A 24,491-nucleotide genomic window follows, 5' to 3' on the forward strand; every position below is an offset into this window, starting at 1 on the left:
TCCCCGCTCCCAACCTTCCAGCGAAAGTGAAAATCTGTTTTTTTCGGCTCCGATTTTGTCAAATGCCAAGTGTGTGTCTCTCCTTTGTCGTGGGCTCAATGAGATTATTAATCATAGAAATTGCTGCCGAAAGGATTGGGGCAATTTTCAATTCGAACCGGTTTCCCGAATTTCCAATGCTCCCCTATAATTGGCCGAAATAATGTTGATCAATTTGCTCTTTTGCTTTTGCTTTCGCCGTACTTAAATTACCTCGAATTGCGTAAACATAAAAGAAAATTATAATCATTTACAATTCGTTGACTTTGGCAATGCGCAAATTTGCCATTTTGGTGTGTATTTGCTGGCCAAACAATAACAACAACAACAACAGCAACCAGGCCAAAAGCAAATAAACAGCCGCCTACTCGCACACACATTAAACTATCAAAATAAACAGTTATGCGTATCGGTGGGCGGAATCGGGGGTACGGTGCATATGGGGGGCGTGGCACATTCACATTGAACTCGCATATTAATCAAGCGCATAATTTTGCCGCAGCTCCCATCCTTCTGGCCGAAAAAGCGAATCCGAACAACGTGAATAACGAGCGATAAAAACTTGGCAAATATAAAATGCAAACAACATTCAAACTGCCAATAGGTGGGCGGCGAGGGGGCGGTGCAGGGCTGTAATGGCTGTTAGTCATCGGCATTCGACAGTAGTTGTAGTTGCCTTGTTGCCGGTTAACCGATGAAAGCCATTTTGGAGAGAGCGGTCCCAAAAATTGCTGCGGCTGCGATTGGAGATGCCGCCGTGAGCCGGAAATTGCGATATTATTATATTATTGGGTGTTATAAATAAATATAATTAGAATTCATAACTCGAAACTTTTATTTTCTTATTATAATAATTACACTATGTTACATAATGTTAATTCGAATTCGCTTCGTTGCATAAAAATAAGACTAAGTATTCTTTCGCTTAGAATTCCGTTAAAAAAATCATAAAATTATTTTGAGTATGTGGTGTGAATGATAAAAGATTGCACTTTAAAAATGTTTTGACTGCATAACAAAACAAGAATCCGATCGCCTGTAAAATAGGTTCAAATTTTTCTACATTTTTCGTCCGAGAATTTTTTAACAAGCCTCTTTCAAACCATCGAGGGAAATAAATAAATCATTAATTTTCTATATATGTATATTTGTTTATTATATTTTTATATATATTTTTTTTATTGTATAAACCATTAAAAAAAATTGATATAGGATTTTTCCCCCATTTGGTTCACGCCGCCATCTCGAATCGCCACGGCAGCACACTAATACACAAAACAGTATTTGCATTTTGGCTGCTGCTGTTTATTTTCGAGTTGATTTTGAAGTGAACAGTTTGCTTAATGCACGATGGCGGGCCCGAAACGCAAAGCAAATGCAGAATTACGCATACGCAACGTTGCCAAAGTTTGCGGCTCGCCGCAGCGCCCTAGTCCAGTGCCACGCCCCTCTGCTGTCCCTCCTGTCGCCCCCCTGTCCAATAAATTCAATAAATGCCGAGCTCACACACACGGAGAGAGCCCTAAGCCCCCCTTAGCCACCCCTACAGTGGCCCACTGGTGGAACCGAGCTCTTCAGCGTTAAATTGGAAGCACTTTAGATTCACATTCAATTAATTAATTTAAGCAAATTGTTTGCTTCAAATTAATTGAATTTGCATTTAATTTGCGCTCACGAGGGAAGCCGCCCCCCACAAACAACAGCAACAATAATGGGGCTTCCATTCGTCAGTTTGTTAGTTTGTCAGTCTGTCAAGTCGGCAGTAAGGCAGTTCCGCAGTTCCGAAGTTCCTCAATTGAGGCCTACTTAGGGCCAGGCCCTTTGCCTTTGCTCTCCCCAATTGATGGCCAATTTGCACTCTTCCCTGGCTCATCAACGTTAAATTTATTAACTAACTTCGGATATCCCAGTGTGTGTGGGTAGCGACACACCATTAACAAGAAACAATGCCAACATTCTCCAGAGAATTGGCCAAGCTTTTCCGCTCCAAATAGCCGAGTTTTAGTCGCAAAGCGAGCCAAGGGTATCGGATCGTACAGCTGGCGTAATCAATTAACAAAATGAGTATAATTGAAATCTCACTTACATATTTAACCAAGTGTGTGCGCATTGGCCACGAATGAGCCAAATGAATAATGCAGAATTGTGCAAATTCTGAGGAAAGCACTTTTGGGATTGTGTCTACTTTATTTAGTTCTAATTTCTAATTCGAAAACCCAGCACTGTCTTCTCCAGAGAAATTCAGGTATTCACCTGCACAGCGTTGACAAGACTGAATACAAATCGAACACCTCTAAATATATAAGTTTAAAAAAATACATGAAAAGTCATTGGAAAATTGCATCAGACTCGGAAAAGCGCTGAGAAAAGTCTATCGACGCAGCCAACAGGTTGAGTATAAGCAGCGCGATAATAATTATAATATAATGCCGGCAAATAATAATTATCAGTCGTTGTAAGCCAATTACGACTGGGCGGCTGTCGCCGGTGGGCGGGGCCTTTGGGGGCGGGAAAGGCAGAGAATAATTTGCGCTTTTCACACTAATTAAAAGCGAATGAGACCGAGAGCCGGACGGACTGTATGACAAATGAATTGCACTGCATTTCAAATGCGGAGAGGAGATGGATGAATTAAAGTCAGAGCGTGGAAAAATGATTAAAAATGTAAATTTTAATTCAATTTCGTTTGCGAAAAATAAGAAAGAAGCTGCAGCAAATAAAACTAGTAGCTGTAAAGTGGTTTATTGTGAGCCAGGAGCCACCAGGACACCCGCAGGATGAAGGACGAAGGACGCAAGGCGAAGTGCGGAGCTTGAAGACGCGACAAACTTTGCCGCTAGGCAAGGCGTCAAGACAAAGATACAGAAGACACAGCCAGCTAAAAGCGAAAAAAAAAAACAAAAGCGAAATGGGGGAATGTGGGGAAAAAGCTGATAAAGTAGCTTGCCGGGGGGCCAGCAGGGAATCTTGGGGTAGAGAAGAGAAGGCTGCGTTGGAAAAAATCTCGAGAAAAGACAAATCGAATTTTTCTCGGAGAGAAAAGCGAAAACAGGCTTTGAACTTAAATAGTTCCACAACGAAGCCAATAATGCCCTTAAAGACAAATCGCAACTTCAACTGAAAATCGTGAAAAACATTTCTAAATTTATATATACCATAAAAACTATTTGAAAGTTTATTTAAACAGCTTATAAACAGCCTATAGAGGCAATTTACAAACTCTTTTTCAAATCAGTTTTTTTTTTAATTTTTCCGGGCTGCGATTTTCGAGTTTTGTGATAGAACTAAAAGTACTTTATTTATATTATTTTTTATTTTTTTTTTAAATTTAATAAGTAGGATTTATGTTTTCTTTTGTTTTATATTTTATTTTATTTTACAAACTTAGACCTTATATATTTACATAATATACTTATAATATTAAGTCTAACAAAAATTATAAATAGATAATCAAAAACAATTTTTTTTAATAAATATAATTTAAGTTTATTGCAAAAATTGGCTTTTTTACGACCTTTTTTTTAAACATAAAATTATTTACAATAAAAAATTCTGAACGGATTTCTTTGTTGTCATCCGAATGAAAGGAAATGGAAAGCGAGTCAAGAGCTCGAACAAATAATGCAATTTTTCAATGTAGTCAGCTTTGCAGAAATTTTAATAAATAATTAATTAGGCCGCATCTTGTTGCCGGCTGTTTGCACTCTGTTTTCCCTTCGCTCAACGAGTCTGTTTCGCATTCTCTATTTAAAGTAAATTCAGATTTTAATTGATTTAAGCGGATTGCAGGGCAAACAATGCAGGGGGGTTCACCCGTCCCAGTTGGGTTAACTCTGGTTTCCCCATCTGGGGCTCTGTGGGGTTAATAAGCCGCTGCTTAGATGATTTCCGAATGGGTTTCCGTTCCTTTCCAATCTGCGGTCGCCCTGGGAATTGGGAGCCGGGCAACTGATTTGGCCTTTGACCTTTTCCTTTGGCTAAGGCAAACATAAACCAGCTAAAAGGTTATGCCACCCCACATCTTGCCAACAACTAGTTCTCCCCGCTGAGTGAAATGAATCTGCAATTCTATTCCATTTTGCGAGCAGCTCCATTTTTATCCCCTTTTCCCCATTTCTCTCTGGGGCAGCAGGAGAAGATGATGATGATGCCAGGGCAGGTGTGGACTTAATGCGAGTTAGCCAAGGAGGAGAATGGCGGAGGTGGCCTGCTCCATTTGCCCACGGCGACGGCTGCCAAACACTTTCATCTTTCGCCACAAGCCAACGGACGATAAACGGGAAAGGAGGAAAGGAGAGAGGAGGCGAAAGAAAAGTGGTGGAAAGCGCGTTGCCCTTGGAGTGTAACAGATCCCCCAGTGAATGCAAATAACTTGCAACGTTTTTTCTCCAGAGGTGGCACGAAAAAGTGTGGCCAGGCTGCGGGTAATCAACAAACGTTTATGGCGCCCGCTGATGAACTTGTTGATGATCGCGGCCGGTCATTTGTCTTGGGATAAAGAGACCCGGAGATGGAGATGGAAGATGCCCTGATATACTTTTGATGCATGTGATGCTGCAGCAGGGGTGGGTGGAACTACTCAAGTTCTTTACGAGATTTGCATAAATATTTGCTCGCATTTTTTAGGTCCCAGCGAGAGAATTCAACTTTTCCACGACTTATGCAAATAGAAAAGTCGAATGACAAACAGCTCGGGCACAAAGAGAAAGTGAAAATTGAATTTTCCCCAGTGCGGAATAAACAAATTAAATTATAATTAGTAAACAAAAACGAAGGGAGCCGGAAAGTGGGCGAAACAAAGCCAGATGCAAATGGAAATTCAGTTGGGAGCACTGAGCATTGAGCACCGAGCACTGGCGAATCCCTCCAGAGTCAAGGTCCTTGATTAATCCTGGTTTGTCTGCTGATTGCGTAACGCCCCGCCTTTGCCCGCCTTTACCGGCAATTATCGGGAGTCAAGTGCTGCAGGTGCAGGGGAGGGGAATCCGGAGAATCCCTCGAAAGCCGCGCCAATTGCTTATCACCTTTGTGGCAATGACAGCCATCGCAGCTCACAGACATTCGTTAGGACTGCGACTTGCTCGTCCTTTGGCCCCCATTCACAGTTGACAAAATATGCAGCTGTGTCGTTAGCACTTTCCACACATCTCGCATTTGGAAATATTTGCCATGATTCGATTGTGTAGACACCACCCGAAACCCGAAACCGCATCCACAGCAGTCAGGGAAAGGATCCAGTAGAACGGAGAGCACGAGGCACTCAATTGAGTTTGGGTTTGGCGCCCAACGCCCCGCATTGCTGGTTATTATTATTTCTGATATATGCGGTCTTACCCTGCGGTTGTCACTCACCAGGAGCAGGAGCAGGAGGACTCTTCGCTTTCGGTGGTCTGTGCGGTCTCCGCTCCATGTGTCGCTGTCTCCGACGACTCCTCCTCCTCCGCCGTCGTGTCATGGTTACATGCAAATGAAGCGTGAGTTCCCGAAAGGTGTTGAAAACTCGTGTGTGTTGTGTGGGGTGGGGTAGGGGTAGTGGCTTTTCTTTCCGGCAAAGTCAGAGCTCTGGCATTGAACTGCACGCCCTCCGTCTGCATCTGCATCTGCATAATTCTATGCCCAAATATTTCACTTTTTTGCATGCCATCTTTTGTTGACAGCCTGAAGCCAGGCTCTGTTCCATTTTCACTCGTCCAATTGGTGCAGCACAGGCTGTCGAAATTGTTTCGTAATTGCAGTGTTGACAGCAGCCACGTGGAAGGAAGGTCCTGAAAAATACGATCTACGGAGCAGCTGGCAAAGACTTGAGAGCAGGGGAAAATGGATTGAATTGGAGTTCTTAAAAAAATTGCATGGAGTAGCGCTTTACTTACTGAAGAAAACATATTTTAAATAACATTTATTTAATAATTTAAATTGAACACCCAATATAATCATGTTTATAATATATTTTTAAAATACCCTGAACGTTTTTTCTAAGAACTAAATTTAAAAAACAACCAGTTCTACAAAACGGAACAAATAACTTTCATCACAGAACTTATTCTGCAATTAATGTTTATTTTTCTCATCTTTTTTTTTATACTTTTTTGAACCCATTAAATTCGTTTTTATAAATTCAGCTATTTTAATTGAAGTCAACTGTGAAAGAATAATTTGAATAATTTAAATTTGTCTTTTCTAAGATCTAAAATTTCGTACAGCAAGTGGTTAGACTTGAGAGAACTTAATTGCTCATATCCCAGGCATTTCACTACCTTCTCCTGCCTCCCATTCAACACATCCTGACGACGCATCCACGACGAGATCTTTTGGCAAAACAGAACGCGCCACAAAATTGCTCAAATGCAGCCAGACATTAACGTGTTTTCAAATTTTACGCAGGCAGCCAAACGAAGCGACTGTTCTTCCTCATGTCTCCTCCCCGAATCCTCGATGAATCCCCAGGAAAAGCCACACATGTGTGTAATTTTCTTTACGAGCGGAGGGAAAGGCAAAGGGAGGAGTGGCTAGGGTTTGGGGTCCAAAGTGTTGCCTGATAAACGATGTCTGCTCTTCAGAGTGTCCTGCCCCAACAGCCAAAAGGCAGCGTCGACAACTGCGTCGGAATAGAAAATTCAAATTTGAAAATATGGAAATGTCGGCAACGGAACGACATTGGGCATGAACCGAGGCAGCTGATGCCGCATCCCTGCCTCTTCTTCTACCAAACGCATGCACCATTGAGAGTGCAGCTATGCAAGTCGAGCCCCAAGTTCAAGTCGCAGGCGATCCCGGGGTCGTAATTCGATTAACACCTTTCGGGCGGCGGGGAGATGGCGATGGCGATGCCAACTATTGGCCTTTAATTGGTGAACGGCGTCAATGATGGTTCCCCTCCAACCATCGACTATCAACCATCGCCACACGATTCCCCCGCTTGTCTGCGGCTTATTAGGTGCGGAAATCTTTATTGATTGATGCATTGTTTGTTTTGGCTTGTGGATGACTCTGTGACTCCTGCCACGACCGCCCGCATTGTCTGCCGCAAGGAGTTTGGAATGGGAATGGGGGTCGGAATCGGGGAGTCTGAGGCCACCAGATGGGCGGGGGAATTGGAGTGCCAAGTGCTAAAGTACTTCCATCTCAGATCGTAACTCTTTCAATCAGATGCCTGGCCCTTCGATGGGCGACACGTGTTTCCTCCGGGGATTCCGCTTCCCAAAGATTGCAGATGTGACCTAGGGCAATACGGTTCTGGAAACTACATTTCTAGCAGATATGTTAAGATAATTATTGGTTGATAAACATAAATCCCTCTTTACTCTTGCATAGGTATTACAAATGCTTTAAAAATCACATAAATAATGTCTTAAACACATAAAATAAAATCTTTAAAAAATAATTTCAACTTAGATTTAAAATATTATTTAATTCTTCCTGGAAGTATTTATCTTCGCTAGAATTCTTAGAAAAACTAGGAGGAATCTTTATTATTTTAAGGGAATAAATAAGATTTTAGATATTATTCCACATCTTTGGTTTCTTCTTTATGCAGCTGCTTTAACCCCCATAAGTTTCCGCCTTGAACATTCTTAACTGGCTTCCATCTCCAATCTTTACTTACCAACTTTAATTTCAGACTGCAAATTGCATTGCCAATGCAAAAGAGAAATGAAGAGCCAGAAGGATAAAAGGAGAAAGGGCGGAGAAAGGACGAAAAATCGCCTTTAATTAGTTCGCCTTTCGTTTAATGCAATCGCGAAAAAATATTTTTAATTTAAAACGCGTAATTCAATATCTCGAGTAATTTTATTTACCGCCCACCCCCACCACTTACAGGCGGTGGCCAGGGGCGGTGGGGGCTGTGGGTGGAGATGGGGGCATGGCCTTTTGTGGGGCAGGACACAAAGTGCTGCCAGTCATTGTCGCTGTCCGTTGTCCACAGTCCATCGTCCGCGTGTCCTGTTCGATTTTTATGCCAGCACAAAGTTAAGTTGAACATTTTTGCGTGAACCTCGATCGATGCAGCATGCATCCCATATATGCGCCATATATATATATTTTCATGCGATATGTGGGGCAGCATTCCGGCAGCGGGGAGGGTGAGACTGAGAGGGTCCTCCAACGCTGTGTAAATTGAGGCAGGAAATGCCGTTCGAGGGTTCAAAGTTGATGATTTTCAGGTCAAGAGCTGTGCAGCAGCAGCAGCAACAGCAACATCATCGACGGCAGCTTGCCACTTGTTGTTCTTGCTGCCACCGATGGTCAGTAATTTTACTGGCTTTTTTATTTGGTGCTGCTTGCTGCTGCCCTTAAGTGGCGATCAAATTTCTTGATTGAAGCTCCAAGTGCAAGACAATGTGCAGCTGCTTGTCCTTAAACAGGATACTCCAAATGACCCGAAGTCTGGTAGCCAAGGGGACGGGGGCAATGGGATATTGTGGGGACTGCGAAAGTAATTTCTAAAATTGAAGCTAAAATGCAACAAACGAAGGAAGTCCCAGTGCACTATGGGCAAAAAATTCGAAAGTGAGGCATTTTTAAATTTTTTTGTTCTTCAGTATTACATAAATGACCTTCTGTGGTTATTTACAATACTTAAAGGAACCTAAAATCCATTTTCAAAGAATTTTATTTGGCGTTTTTCGCTATTTTTTCCCTTAAGAAATTCGAAAGTTTGAAATAGGGTCACACGTTTACAAAAAGGGACGAAAAACTTTGTAGTTTTCACACCTCGATTTCTTTGGTTATTGTAAGCCAACCAAAAAAGTTTAAATATGGATACAAAGAGTGAAGGATTGTTAAATAAATTATAAACACTGAATGTTTATTATATGTGCTTTTTGTCCATTTGTTTGATGAGTTGTCGCTTAGTTTTTAGATGACAAATAAGAAATGTATTTTTGCTTTCTGTGGAGTGTAAGATGTGAGTATAGGAGAGTATAGGCAAGGTAAAAATAGGAAGTTATAAACAAAACAATTGCTAATCGAACCCTATCAATACTTTTTGCACGTTTTTGCACGTTATACGTAAAACCTCCATGTTGTAGTTGCATTCGAGTTCTGTCACTACACATTGCTTAATGTTTGTATCGGCAACAACCGGCAACAAACCGCTGTGATGGAATTTGTTTTGCAAACTATGAACGGAATCGAATTAAACGATAGTCAGCACACAATAGTCAAAAAAAAATTAAGCAGATTGTTGCCTTTTTTAGTCGTAATTTGCCAAAATGTCATAGAATAATAGACCGATTCAAGGAAGAACATTTCCTGCGGCTTTCGTCGAACATGAAAATTTCATTTTTGGAAAAGGGCTTGCCAAGCGACAAACCTGGTCGCAAATGCCTAACTTCTAATGAGGCAGGACCACGATTAAAGCGTAAGGTGGCATCTCAATTGGCGAAAGAAAAAGAAAATTCGATGCCATTAATTTGGCATGGTGCTTCTTTTTGGCAAAAAATATCAAACAAGAAGATACTTCAGTTTTGTTGCGAAAGGCGTTAAATATGAAATATTTATTAACAAATTCATTTTTTTTATATCCTTGCCTTTAAAAGTAAATATGCGGCGTTGGCGGTTGATGGAGACTTGGTCCAATTCAAAATTTAACAAAAACAGAAATTGTATTACAGTTACCAACACAAACAACATTTTCTTTAAATCCTTGCCTTCAAATGTATATCTGCGGCGTGGGCGTAGGATGAAGATGTGGTCCGATTCAAAAAGCAACAAAAACCGAAATTACATCTTAGCCTTAAAAGTATATAACAAAAATTTTAGATTTGTATCTTTAAAACTGGAGTTTATGCCTCAAGGACTGAATATTTGCCCATAGTGCAGTGGCCGGAATAGAAATATGAGACCTTATCCGGCCTGGGAAGTCCCTCAAAGCAGCTTAAAATACAACAAAAAAAGGACGTGCATCGAAAAATGTTCGTTGATGTAATTTTGAATGGCTTGAAGTTACATGGTATTATTACTGGATATACCTAAATTCTTTTAAGAACTTTTATTATAACATAATATTTTATAACATCATTTTTTTCGAAAATTATATTTTATTTTTTAAAAATTTTTTAAAATAATTTTCTTCTTAAAATATTGGATTTATGAGAAGACCGTAAGAAACTTAGTTCGATAAAAAAAAACTTAAACAGAAACGATGGGGGATAGAATCAAAGAGCTTTCAACTTTAACAATATAAACTGATTTATTTTTAAGTCAAAAACTATGTTATTAAGTAAAGGCCTAACATGGCGAAAGTATTTGTTTCTGAGTAGAGTCCCAAGTCCAACTGACGACAACTAGCCAAATCAGAGGGCGCATTCCCTCCTCGAGGTCCACAGCCTCCTGACAATATTCAATGTGTCAAATGCAGGCGAGAGATTCCTTCTCTCCCTTTCACGAATGATGCTCAAACATTTTTGCATACAACAGGAAATTGATTTTTCATCGACAGCAGGGAATATCGGGAAAGCAAGACGCCATGTCCTATGCAAATACTTTCAGACTACAAAAAATTTGCGTCACGCGGCGTTGCCACATTGCGAGAGTCGTGAAAGAAATGACAATTTCTTCAGCTTCTTCTTGCCCCTCATATCCTTCTCGTTCTGGGAAAGCTGTCAAAAAAGCTTCAGCAACAACTTCCGCTACATGGCAGAGAATTGGTGGAACGTGGAGCGGCCAGAGGAGAAGGGGCAGGATGCGACCTGCGCTCAAAAGTTAAGCCATTAGCGAAATGTCCTTTACTTTGCTTATAACGCAATTTTCTGCTTCTTTTCTCGGCCATGTGCCCCCTCGCCCAGCCCCTCCCCTTGCCAACCCCAGCCCCCATTGTTTGTTTCGGACACTTTTTGGCCAGGTCCACTTGGTTCTGGTTTGGGTGCTGAATGACAACTTCACTTGTCAGCGTTTTGAAACTTTTGCGCCTCCCCTCGCCAGCGCTGGCTAACTTTTTCCAGCGCTAATGAAGTCGAAGGATATTTTTTGGCTGTGTGAAAATGTTCCACAAAACCTGACAACATAATTAGTAAATGAAAAACTGTTTTGTGTGATTATCACTTCAGTGGTGGGCTTACAAACTTTAAAATCGTAAAATTAAAACCATGCTTGAACCATGTTTGAATCTGTTTTGTTTATTTTAATTTACTTAATATTCTAATTTTTATTTTCATACTTTATGTGCCATGTGTAGGGCTCTTGTGGTCAAAATTTTCATCTTTTAAAATTTTCCTAATGAAATACCGTTATCAATATTATAGAGATTTTTCACTTTCGAATTAAAGCCCAAAAACTCCTCAAAAATACATTTTCATTTTAAGAATTTAATTTACCTAAACAAAAATGAGAACTAATATACATATATGTAACCAAAAATGTTGTTTATAATTATAAATATATGTAATATTTATTACAAAGATTTTTAATAGTTAAAATTAATGTTTCAATTTTAATATCCTTGCTTACTTTCATGCTTTGTAATTTCAATGATCTTTGCTAGTATTTCTATTCTTGTATTAAACTTATTATAAACATGAATGAATTCATTCAAATGATTTGTGATATGCTATAGAAGGTATGGTTAATTTCCCTCAATATAAGGCCTTCATATTTGTATTATTTCTCACCCTGACGAAATTCGGAGGCGACTCAAAAAACTGTTTACAGAGGCGCTTCTCTGCTGGGCGACTTACAGCCCTGTTGGATAAGTCGCCGCTAACAGTGTCGATGTTAGCCGCTGGCGATACTGTTATTACAGCGCTGTTGGCCGCAGATAATCAGAACGAAACTGGCGTGCAGCGCGTAACTCAGTGGCAGAGCTCCGCTCCCCTGCATTTCTATTTCCCCTCGGCAAAACAGCGGCTGTTGAGTTGGCCAAAACGCGAACGCACTTTTTAACCTTCAAAACAGAGATTCGATGAGTTGTTCTCGCGCTCTCTTCCTCTCTGGCGATGCTGCAGCGACAGCGCTGCCGACGTCGCGACATGCGCAGAAAATGAGCAGAGCTCGCTCGCTGTAAAAAACTCCCACGACACTTGCGCTCTCAACGCACTCTCTTCGCTCTCTGTTCTCGCAACTGAACGAAAGAGGAGGTCAGAGAGAAGCGCAGGCAGAGCATCGACGACTGTTAGGATTTAACATCTATGCATATTTCAATAGAACAAAATGGGCATTTATCTCAAAGGAAGTCGCTTTTTTGTCACTTTTAAATAAGAAAAATGTTAAATATTTAGTTGATAAAGAAATAATTGTAAGTATCCACAAGAAAACATCTCTGCGAAGTAAAAATAAAGGGTTAGTTAGACATCTACTAAGTAACTTTATCTTGTAAATAGTATCTCACTTTTAATAATTTGAAAATATGTGTTTAGCATAAAACCACTATCATAGAAATGTCAAATGTGTTTTTATTTCGAAAAATATCTTAGGTTTATTTATTTCAAAAATCCCCCATCGGGATCGATCATTTCCTATTTGCAATAGTGCCAAATGTTTGCAGGGGATTACAGCTTGGTAACATTTGTGCATGGACTATGCCTTTCGGTTAGCATTGCCATCCTCGGCCTTCGTTGAGTCGGGAGAGTGAGAGAGAGAGCGCTCTCGCTCTCCGCGCTTCGCCGTGTGCTTCATCTGGTTTCTCCCCACAGATTCGGTTCGTCGTTCTGTTTTGCGCTCATTCGTAATTTCAAACTCGTCCCGAATGGTGGTATTCAAAATTCGACGTCGCCGCTCGAGAACTCGCCCCACAGTCCGGAAAATGTGGATATACGAAAAGTAGCGAAAACAGCGCGTTGTTAGTTGGAAAATATTTGGAGAATCGTCGGGAATGAAATCTTGAGACGATGATAGCTGCATTTAACGAATTTTAAGATTCGCAAACAAAACAAAACAAATTTTCCTCGTCGCGTTTCTACCGTTCTTACCCATCGTGTGTGTCCCCGTGTTTTCGAGTGTACGGTCGCCTGAAAGGCCCCAATAAATAATATTCCGGCCTCGGCCGAAGATTGTGATTGAGTTGGGACCAACGACCAACAAAATACCAACTACCCGCAGATTAACCGCCTGGAAATGGCCCAGTAGAAATGTTTTTCAGTGCAGTGCGCCCAGTGTTTCGAGTGCATGAATAGTCGGGAGTAATCGAAAAAAGAAAATCCAAAAATCTCTTCTTCTCTTCCTGCTCCCCCGCGGAGTCCTCCTCCTACTCTTCTTCTGTCCGGCTGTCCGGCTGTCTGGCCAAAAGCCCCCAAAAGCCGCCAAGATTAAGTTCTCAAAGCAGCACGCCCACCACGCGTACCGCCACACGGACAACATCTACGACGGCGGCACGGACACGGACGACGACGAATGTCCGCTGGAGGCGACCGCCATGAATCCCTACGAGTATGAGTCGACGCTCGACTGCCGCGACGCGGGCGGCGGTCCCGCCCACGCCCAGAACCCCCACCCCCATGCCCAAGGACGGACGCTCCCGATGAGCGGACACGGACGGCCGTTGGCGGCGGACCTGGGAGCCCACGGCAGCCAGACGCTGCAGCACCAGAACCAACAGAACCTGCAGGCCGCCCAGGCGGCCGCCGCCGCCCAGTCGTCGCACTACGACTACGAGTACCAGCACCTGGCCCACCGTCCCCCGGACACGGCCAACAACACGGCGCAGAGGACACACGGCAGACAAGGTGAGTGCTGGTGACCCATGACCCCAAACCTCTGGACCGCGAATCAGTCGCCTTAAATCCGAAAAAAGTGTTTTACCAATTGATTAGTTAAATCCGAAGCAGTGACCTTCTCAACGATTTCCAATTCCTAGAAAAATTCCAAAGTTTTATGGCTTGAATTATTAAGAGCTTGTGAAAAGTTATTAATTGCGCTTGTTAAAAGGTGGACAGTTTAATCATTTCTGCTTATAAGTAACAATTTAAGCAATATAAAATTCAAAGAAGTTGGGAAGTTTAAACATTTAAGAATTCTTAGGGCCGTTTTCTCGTCCGTTTGTTACATTTAAAGTAGGGTTAAAACCCTAAAATTGTATCGAAAATCATTGTATGATTGTCTCATTGTATGTGGCCCTTAAAGTGCTTGATATGATATGATAAATGTTGAAGAATAAAGAAAAAAATATTTATTTTCCTTAGCGTTTTTATGCAATAATTTGTTATATGTACATGGACAGCAGAAATGTGATTTCAGCTAATTGGCAAAAGAGAAAACTTACATTGAAACACAATTTAATGAAGGTTTAATATTTGTTATTATTTTTCGTGGTTTATCAGGAAAAGTTAAAGAAAAAATAATTTTCCCAATAAAAACAATTCCAAATATTACCGCAATTGCACTGACAGAAATTTTCAAGTGCTTAAATGGAAGTACAAAAGTGGTTCCTGATATACAAATTAAATGGAAGTAAAAGAAGGAAAATTAGTTAATCCAAAGAGATGTCTGAGTGAATTCCCATGTTATCTGCTAGTCCCCAGTAATTATTCCTTCTGTTTGCACCGTAAAAACGCCGAGAAAGGGGAAGAGCCAGCAACTTGCGACAAGTTTGAACAAATTACGCCGCTTATCGTCGAATGCGGCCAAACATTTTGCATAAATTAAACAAATTAAGGCGACATCCCCCGATGGGAGTGGGACTTGGGACTTCGCCTGACATTGAGCCCGCTCTTGTTTCATATTTCATAATTTCCCTTTTTCCGACTGAGCGCGTTTTTTCACGATTTGTCTGATTAATAAAGCGAGAGCAACAATAGCGAGCGCACAAAGCGCAGTTGAAAAGGATACTCTGTCAGTCAGTCAGGAATTAGGGGAATCCCAGACGATGTCCCCATCCCCGTAGGAAAATGCCTGCGGCTGGAAAAAACGCGAGACCTCTGAGAGGAGTTCGGTTACAGCAGCCTGGCTTTACGCTGATGGAAGAAAGGGTCCTCAAACCATTTATAGTATGAGCTTTATAATTAAAGTCGAGTCCTTTAAGAAAAACAATAATTTAAACACACTATTTCATTTTAGAACCATTTGTATACTAAACAGATAAAAATTCGATATGAAATAGGATAAATTCTACCTTATTCCACATCAATTTCTTGATACCAAAATGATATGAATACTTTGATCTTTAAAAAATATAAAATTGACCAGCACATATCAATCTGATCTTTTGTCAATTTTTTCTCTGTACCAAGATTTAATAAAATTAGTAAAAAAATTCTCTGAATTCTGAAAAGTAAATGTTCTATTATAAATTTAAAAAATCTTGACGCCTTTAATTATAGATTTTGCGAATATCTCGCTATAATTGCCCTTCTATCCAAACTAATTAGCACCTTTTATGGCTCTTCTAGACCTCTCCAATATTTCAATATCCCCACCATTCACCATTTTCCGCCTAACCACAAATACACGCTTCGACATGCTTCAGTTTTATTATTTCCGACTTTGCTTCTTGGCATTCGAACTTACACATAAAACGGAATTTACATAACTTTATTTCTGGCATTTCCTCTTTGAGCTTTTGCTCCTCCGCTTTGCTCTTCTTCTTCTTCATCCTCATCGTAGTCCTCCCACATTTCCTCTTGTTCTTCTTCAGCCTTTCAGCGTTTTTGTGGTGTTATAAAAACAATTGCCAAACAATTGAAGCTTTGAAACGAAATAAAAATCAAATGGAAATCGAACCAGGCGAAGAAGAAGAAAAAGAACGTGTGTGGGTGGGTGGGGTGGTGTGGGATGTTTGCTACCTGGCAGCAAAAGCGAAAAAATTGTAAATTTACAGCAACAAATAAATTTCGTAACTGGCAAACAATAAATTCCTGAGACCCGAAGACTTGAGAGAATTTCTTTTTCTGTTTTGGCGCAAGAAATGAAATTGAATAAAGTGGGCCAAGGGGGGGTTGCGATTGGGGCGGGGCGAAGCTCGTAAATTTTCAACACTTCACCAGGCACCAGCTTTTCCCACTCCCATCTCCCATTCTTATTCCCTGTCATAAAATTGCCAAAAAGCCAAAACAGGAAGGAGCGAAAAGTGTACGCGTGGAAAAGCAGCGGAAAATTCATTCTCCCTCTTTCCCACCCACTTTGATATTCTTGTGTTGATGTGTGAAAATCTGCTCGAAGCTGGCGAACAGAAATTTCAATGTCTCAATGTTTGATTTGTCAGCCGCCAATTAGCCAAATTAGGTCGAAAAAAAAACCGCCCCGCTTCTTGGCCACTCTGTATTATTAAACGCAAACCACAGCCACGTCCAAGTCCAAAAACCCAACTCCAGATGGCCTCCAAATCCAATCACAATCCCCGTCACAATGCAGAAAGGCGAGAAACACGCAACTAATTTCGAAAATGGAAGCTCAGCAAGGTCACCCTCTGAATCGGAATCGGAATCGAAATCGGATTCGTATTGAGATTAGAATTGGTTTGGGATCGGTGTCGGGAATCAGACTGCACAGACATTTCGATTTTCTCACACTGAGTTTTCCAGCAGCGCGAAACCGAACTGAACTGAACAGAACGAAATCGAATGGAATGGATTATTATTTGTTTATGCCGCGCCCGATTAGTTTATGGCCCGCCCTAATGAGGCCACTTTGTTTATTTTTGTCTTGGCTACAATTTTGCAAAATGAAAATCTCCATTCGTACACTTATTTCGAACAGCTTAACACTTGCTTCTGTGGCCCCATAACCAAAACAATTCCGTTTTCCGTATTGTTTTGGTTCGCGTGGAGCAATTACACGGTTGCGGGTGCGGTCGTTTCCCCAAGTGATTCGATCGAATCTTGGCATGGGCATGTTTCAATAATTTTGTACTTGCGCCGTACTCCCACTTGTTTCTCTACGAAGATCACAGCGGATGGCTATTTTCGGATTTGGCAGGGGGCAATATTATAGATGGCCGGAGAAGAGTGTTTTTGAGGGCTTCCTGTGCGTCACAGACGCAGGGGAAGTCTGCTGAGTCAGCTGGAACCTTGGAAAGCATTTGAATGCGGGCATTCGATTGGTAATTTATGGGGAATATTCTTGAGCACGAAAAGTATTACAAAAAAATATAAAATAAAATAGTTTTAATATGTTAATTAAATATTCAACACAAAAATGTTAAGTAAAATCAAAATACCCTTAAACAAAAACTAAATATTGACAAAAACTGTTAAAACCCATCCTTTTTAAAGATAATTGAATACAAAAGCACATCGTCATACCTTCCCTTTAGACGCAATCCACCCCTAAGTTTGCTATTTGCATAGATCTCCACTGAATTTCCGCCATGGCACTCCAGATCCCTGTTGACATTAGCCAACCTAAGCATCCCATCAGTATCTGCGATCCCATTTTCGGACTGGAAGCGGCTTTCGCTCGCTAATCCTCGCTGGCAGCTAAGCCGCTTATCGGCTAATTCCCAAAATCAACCTGAGAAAGGACCTCGGCCGGCGTTAGGCCCTTAACGACACCACAAAGCCCAGCTGTCATATCTGGAGAACCTGTTTTGTGGGGCCAATCGAACATACAAAAAATGTACAATTTCGAATTTGATTTTGGTTTGCGGGACTTCTGGGCGCCCCGCAGGTCCATGCCACATTTGTAAAGTGTCGGCCAGGATTTTTCGTTCACAACTGTCATTGGCAGGAGATGCAGACTAGGCGCCGGCACCGAGCGAAATTCCAACTTATTACTTCCTGACAGCTGTCAAAAAATATGCAAACACCCCAACAGCAACAGCAACAACGTGGCGAAACTATGCGTCGAAATGTGCGCAGAATTATGTAAATCAAAGCGATTTGTAGCAGGCAAAAAAGCTGGAAAAGCGGGAAAAGGAGTGGTAAAAGGTAGAATAGGACAGAAAAATTGACAGCGAGGGGAAATTCGAAATGTCGAGAGCCTGGATGGCGGTGGAATGCTGGGAAAATTACACGTAAACAGCAGGAGGCCAACAACGCCTTCTCCGTTTTATTTTTTGCGAAACGAAAGGCGAACACAAAAGAAGGGACGCACAAAAGACCTTTAAGCCCACACACTCGAGAGGGAAAAGGAGCGTTGGGACTACGGGATATAGGCGATAATGATGCCGCAACGCGCAGACAACCGCAAATGAGCAAGAGAATTTGTTAGGTGTTCAGAGATGTTCGGATGACCTGACCTGGCTAGAAGCCTCTCAGCGGAGTACCTGCTGCGAGCCAACTTCAACAGGCTGCGAATCCCTACATCCTCTGTCCCTTTCTCTCTCTTTTAGCATGCCCTCTCACTCGCACTACGTGCCTGCATCAGCTGCTAGCGTTTTGTCATTTCAGGATTAGTCGGGGAAAACAGGCTGAGGCAGAGGCATTTTCCCCTTTTCCCAGCTCGACCGACATGCCTCATTTGGCCTCGCAGTGAAAGAAGCAAGATGAACTCACTCGTTCATATTATAATTCGATTTTCCTCCCCTGCCAAAGCCGATTATCGAAGCGAGGAGAGTTCGATCCGAACCCAAGAAAATTAATGCTGACTTAGTGTTTTGGGGAACATGGAACCTGGAAATGGAAATCTTTTCAATTCTCCCATTTTTGGTATTCAAAGTCAGACTGGTTTTCAATATACACATATGAATCTATAGATTTCTTCCTTTTTTGTTCGAATGGAAACAATTCAGAAAAATGTTAAGGGGTTTGCAAATGGTTATGCGTTTATCTAATAGCTGATATTGTAATTATTTTCAAAAATCTTGCTCCCACCATATTTGTCTAAACGAAAATGAATTGATATTGTGATGTGTATGCATATCTTGAGCACCACTATATCTTTTTTCGCTTCGTACTTTGTAGGGAGCTGCACTTGGTTGGCTCTGTTTTATGACTGTTTTGTAGCATATAAATTTGTTGAAATCCCACATTGTCTCGGCACTCGTCCGGGTGGCACGTCCTGGCCCGACTTGATGATTGTTGTTTACTGTAATTGCTGCACAATTGCTGATGTAGGGAAAAAAGAAAGAGTCCTGTCTGTACTGTCCTGCTGTCCTGCGTCCCTCCCTCCACCCGCAACCGACAGCGAAGAAATATTCACGCAAAAGTCATAAAAAATATGTGAATTCTGTTTGGGTTTTTGTACTTCTCTCGCTGGCTTTTATTGTCGAACATTAAATTTATTATTTTTTATAGAATGTTTCACAACTGAATGCAAATTCAGGGTCCCCACCCCCCAATCTTTACGAGCACTTTACATATTTTTTCAGCTCTGTTCTGTTTCTGCTTCTTAATTGCATCAGGCAGCGTTGCAAGTAGAGGGTGGTGGTGGCACAAAGGGTTGCTTGAGGGTCCCTAGTCGAGCCATAAAAATTATTCTCTGGGTTTCCAGAAGCTGTAAAAACTAAGCGTAATGACAAATTTTGTGGCTGCCCTTTTATGGGATTTGCGATGAACTCGCGTCTGAGACGAGCTCTTGGTTTGGGAAGATCTCCGGCGATCCAACGATCCACCAATAACCGAGATGCACTTGTCTGCCCATCTCAGTCATCGCCTCTAAGACGACTTCCGTGGCATTCCGACACTCGGCAGCAGCTGTCGCTATCGCTAATAAAATATCTGAGACTCTATAAATACTGCGACCATAATGTGTGCCACTTGAATGGAAAGCAACTCATCTCATCTCGACTCAGAACAGGCAGCCAGAGTCGCTGAAAGATTTCATTTATCAGCGGGACGGAAGTGCTCAATGGCGAGCCACATAGGAACTTCTGACCGATATGTATCCGTTAAACGTATACGTTATATCCCCGGGTATAAATGGTCGTGCAATAAACCCAAACGAAAACGAAAAGGAGAGCAAACTTTTAATGCCCCAAAATCTGGCACCTTAAAGCGGCTTACAGCCAAAAATTAGGCAGCGGGGATAAGAGAGATAAGACGGTCCTCTAAAAAGGCAAAACACTAATAAAATTTTGGCAGGACAGGCAAAGACTCCGGGACATTTCATCATTAGGAGCGAAGGCGATAAAAATAGCAAAACAACATTTGCCTTATCACACGGAATGAAGAGGGAAAAGCAAAACAACAGCTCTGGAAAAAGAGAGAGCGAAGTAAATCTCGGAAAATGATTTTCATTTTATGCCGCGGCGCGACCGAATGAGGAAAACCCAACAACAACAGCAAACCCAACAAAGGGAAGGAAAACAATAAAATAAAATTTAAGATACATTGGAGACCAAAACAAATAGGCAGCGAAATAGGAGAGATATAGAGATGAAAGATACAATACAAAGTAGGGAAAATGTCGCAGCTGTACCGGGCGAGAAAGAGAGAGAGAGAGCCAGGACCTGTGAGCAGGATACCAAACCATCTCCCTTCCTCCTTCAGGGCTCTTCACGGCACTTGAAGTAGTTTCGATGCGAAAAATAATTTACGTGGGAATGCCAGGGGCGGGGGTAGCAAAAGGAGCGTAGGGAAGTGGATTCATCAAACAGAACGGAATAGAACAGAGCAGATCCAGTGCCTAGATAAGACTACGGACTAGGCGTAATTGAGAAGAGGTTTTTCCTCTCCCTCCGCCGTCGTCTTCTCCTTGTCTCTGTGTTTATTCGATGGGAAATGAGTATTTCGTGGCAACATAAGCGTCCCGCGGCAAAGTATCTCTTAGATACTCCACGCTAATGGAAATTTTATGATAGTTGCGTTGACAATTTTTATGCAACCGAAATAAAAGCCCCGGCTGGGGCCAAGTGTCTTTTCAAGTCATGCATTAGGCGCCTGCATAGAGATACTCGGATTCAGATACATTTTCTTTCGTACGCACAAAGAAGCGTCGGCCAACGACCGCACATTTTTAGCACATTTTCAGGATATCGCCTTACAATGGCAGCCGGGAGCGGCAGGACAGCGCGTCAGGTTACAGGACAGCCGAGGACGAGGCTGGTTTTTTAAGGCATTTCAGTACATATCGTATGACCTGCGCGCCCACCCTCGTGGCGAGCCTAATGAAAGGACTTCGAGGTCCGTCAAAAGGACGACGCGTCGTCCGAAAGCAACACCAACCAACACCAGCATGCGGGTGTCGTAAAATAATAATAGTTAACCAAAAAAAAGCCGAAACAGGTTTCGAACAGCGGCACTCTGTCTCTTTTCCTCTATATATGAGTACGGCTACATGGCTATCAATGTGTAAATGTTGTTGAATGTTTTTATTTGATTAGCGTTACTGCTACGTGCCACATTCTCCTTTCTTTCCTCCTCCTTTGTTTGAGCATCTTGTGCATTTTCCTGTGAATTTCTTCTGACCCTGATGGAGATTTCACTGTCCGTTCCCGTTTCCCCCGCCATCATCTTCATCATCTCTGTAGCTCTCTGCTGTTAAGATTAATTGTGTAAGCGTAAATTTTTTAATTTCGTGGAAATAATGTTTGGGATTATTCATTGGGAAGGGGGCTCCAGAGCACTTTGGAATTTCTCATTTTGTGTGGGGCTCTAGGCAATTTGTTCGTAATTCGCCGGGGGAACAGCTAAAGTGGGGCGCCTTGTACTACTATTGAAAATGTTTGCTAATAAATTTCCTTCTCTTTTTCCTTTTTTTCTTGCAGGTGAGTAACCGATGAATTAAACAGATTTAACACATTTTTCGTGGTAAGTGGTTACTAGGGAGAGGGCTCCGAAAGTGAAATTGTCCTCACACGAGAGCACCACCATCCATTTAATTGTGTAAGCTAGAAAAGTGAAAATCTCCTTTGTGCTGATGAGGGTTCGCTTTCTGCCTTATTGCACGGCACACCATTCATTTGATGTGTGCCAAGGCTGAGCCTGTGAATCCGGCTAAGAATCGGAGTCAGACAATGGTCGCTTTGTCAGGTGCAACAGAAGTAGAAATAAGAATGAGTACGAGAACGAGAACAAGTGCCCAGTGGGCGGGCACACAAAAGATTCCCTCAGCCTCTAAGCCAGCAAAACTTGCACTGCTCCTTCTGCTTTTCCGCCAGCTGGATTTTCCCCACAATGATTTACTCTAACTCTTTCGTCGTTTCCTTCGCTCTGGGAAAAGTTTTCGCCAACTATTTTCATGCACTTGGCTCCGCTGAAAATTTCCAAGGCTTGGTCTAAACTTTTCCTGCATTTCCAGCACAAGGAGGGAATTCTTTTCTGGTGCCCTGACAGTTGTCATTTGATTGTTTTCATTTCATTTTCGGTTCGGGCATCAATAAGTGGGGGGGACATAATAACTTTTGTCCTGGCAGCTGGCGAAACCCCCCTGCGAGTGTGTGTAAGGGCATTTCTCGCACTTTAAGTCCCCCGAAACGGATAACTTTTTCTGCAATCCGCCCCGCTTTTAATAAATTCAAGAACAAAACGCACCAGCTTCCCCAGGAAGAGAGCGAGCAAGGAAAAAAAAGTAATAAAATATTAATGAAATTCCAAACACTTGGTCGTGTGGAGAGACAGACGGCGCAGGCAGGCAGGCAGCAGGAACAAAGCTCTCGGCCCCCTTTTTCACCTGGATGGCACCTGGAGAGCCATTTTTTTGTTGCTGTTGCTTGTGCTAACAAAGCACGCACCGACCAGGTGGGTTTGGGCCGGGAGATAGACGCCGTTGGAGGCCACTTCCGTTGGGCGGCAGGCGAACAGGACTGGGCCATGTTTTCGCACCTCAGTGCGATGTCTCTGCCCCGAGAAAGATGGATGAATGGAGAGTCGTCTCCTTGTCCTCCACATATGCAAACCGATAAGGAAATTTAATAGAATTTTCTCTGACAAACAAACAAATGCAACAATTTGTGGTTGAGTGGAAGAAAAAACCAGCTGAGAGAACTAAAATAAAATTGCAATTGAAACATGCGAACTTACAAAAGCTACTGCCCCCCAAACCACCCAACCACCCAACCACCCGATGTCAGCAATGAAGTTCTATGCCAAATTGAATTTGCCCGAAACTACAAAACACAAAAACAAAAAAAAACAAAGGGGGAGGAAGACCAAAAGTAGATGAAATTGATTTTAAAAAGCAGGGGCGGCGGGTATAGGGGGTGGGGATGGGCCAGTGGCACAACTGCTGCGGCGGCACGAAAAACAAATTAAAGTAAATTCCCCAATTTCATTTTGCGGCAACAAAGTAGAAAAAAATAAAAACAACAAAAGACCGAAAACAGAAGGAAACGCAGCAAGCAAAACAATTGCATTTCTTAGCTGAACAAAGCGTGTGGGGTTTTTTTAAGGGGGTGGTGGAGGGGGGAAAACAGGGGAATAGAACTTTCGGAATGGAGTTTTTCGTTTTCGGAGCGCAACGTCCTTGGGAGAACTTTTAATGACAATCGCATAGATCATCATAAGATAAACCCAATTCCAGATATAATCGGGAGTTGTGAGCTCGTAGGGCATCTAAGCATCCGTATCCATTAGCATAGTGTTGAACCTTCTCTGTAAACTATGGCTATACAAACTATACAAACTGCCAAACTAACTTTCGACTTTTATTTAGCCCAGCCAAAGAGGGACTTTAATAAAGTGTGAAAATGCCCCAAGATGAAGTTTTAGTTTTGGCCCTGAAAATCGATGGGGCAGCTGTGGCGGCGTGTTTCATAAATTTTTCAACGCTGAAAATGTTATTTATATTTCATGGCGAACGAAAAATAGAGAGAGAGCCAAATAAAAAAATATATAAAAAAAGGCAAAAATAAAAGAAGAGGGAAACTTTGGCGCAGCACGAACGACTACAAATCGTGCGTACTGGCCACCAAGAGAGGTGCAGATGATGGCGGGCGGCACGAAAATCGAGGAAAACTTTTATGCTTGGGCCTTGGGCCAAAGTCATCGTCCAACAGCGCTTTACGGCTTCGTTTATTACGTGTGAAAAGTGTGAAAAGAGCAGGGAAGAGAAGGGAAATCAGGGAGGAGGAGGCTCAGGCAGGCAGTCCTGCGACAATTTCCCCAGCATCATCAAGTTGGGGCAGGCAGGACACGTGCTCAAATGGCCCACAAGCTGTGCCCAAATGCGATTTCCTTTGGAATATTTGGCGATTTCGATTTTTATGCCGTTTGCCGCATGAGTGGAGAAACCTAGAAATAGACTCCTCGTTAGATTTATAATTATTATTTCCATTGTGTAAATATAAATATAAATATTCGCTTTGCCACGCGACTCTGTTGACCACCTTCATAAATCATTTGAACCAGACACGTGCCCCGTTCCAGCTGTTAACCCCTGCGATTGGGGAAATGGGGGTGGAATGACACCTGCCCTGCTTTCCAGCAGGAGCTGACCTGGGCCAACAATTAGGACTGACATGCAACTTTGTCTCGAATTCGGACTGCCTGATAAATTTATAGCTACGGCTGTACAAATTTGTTCAACAACTTCCATTTAATTATACGAATGAAGCGAAACATTTAATTTGGCGGGGGTTGGGGAATTCCCCCTGCTTCCTCGATGTGTGAGGTATATAATTAGCGTTTTTTTTCTGCCTTCTGAGTGGGAAGCTCAGCTGTGTGCCACAGTTCTCCGAGTGTTAATTGATCGAAAGCGCAAAATGC

General features: G+C 42.2%; 2 protein-coding genes across 5 annotated transcripts in view; both read left to right on the top strand.

Moving 5' to 3' along the window:
- LOC108062178 (uncharacterized) overlaps positions 1–24,491 on the top strand; it is a 303,814-nt gene that overhangs the window by 229,480 nt on the left and 49,843 nt on the right. The gene's annotated exons all lie outside the window — the stretch shown is intronic.
- Ten-m (teneurin transmembrane protein Ten-m) overlaps positions 12,714–24,491 on the top strand; it is a 118,865-nt gene continuing 107,087 nt past the window's right edge. For all 4 annotated transcript variants that reach the window (XM_070215726.1, XM_070215727.1, XM_017148743.3 and 1 more), the window contains exon 1: positions 12,714–13,697. In XM_070215726.1, coding sequence (XP_070071827.1) covers positions 13,388–13,697 — 310 coding nt within the window. In that variant the 5' untranslated portion in view covers positions 12,714–13,387. The remainder of the gene's footprint in view (positions 13,698–24,491) is intronic.

This window comes from Drosophila takahashii, chromosome 3L, assembly GCF_030179915.1.
Source record: "Drosophila takahashii strain IR98-3 E-12201 chromosome 3L, DtakHiC1v2, whole genome shotgun sequence".
NCBI lineage: Eukaryota > Metazoa > Arthropoda > Insecta > Diptera > Drosophilidae > Drosophila > Drosophila takahashii.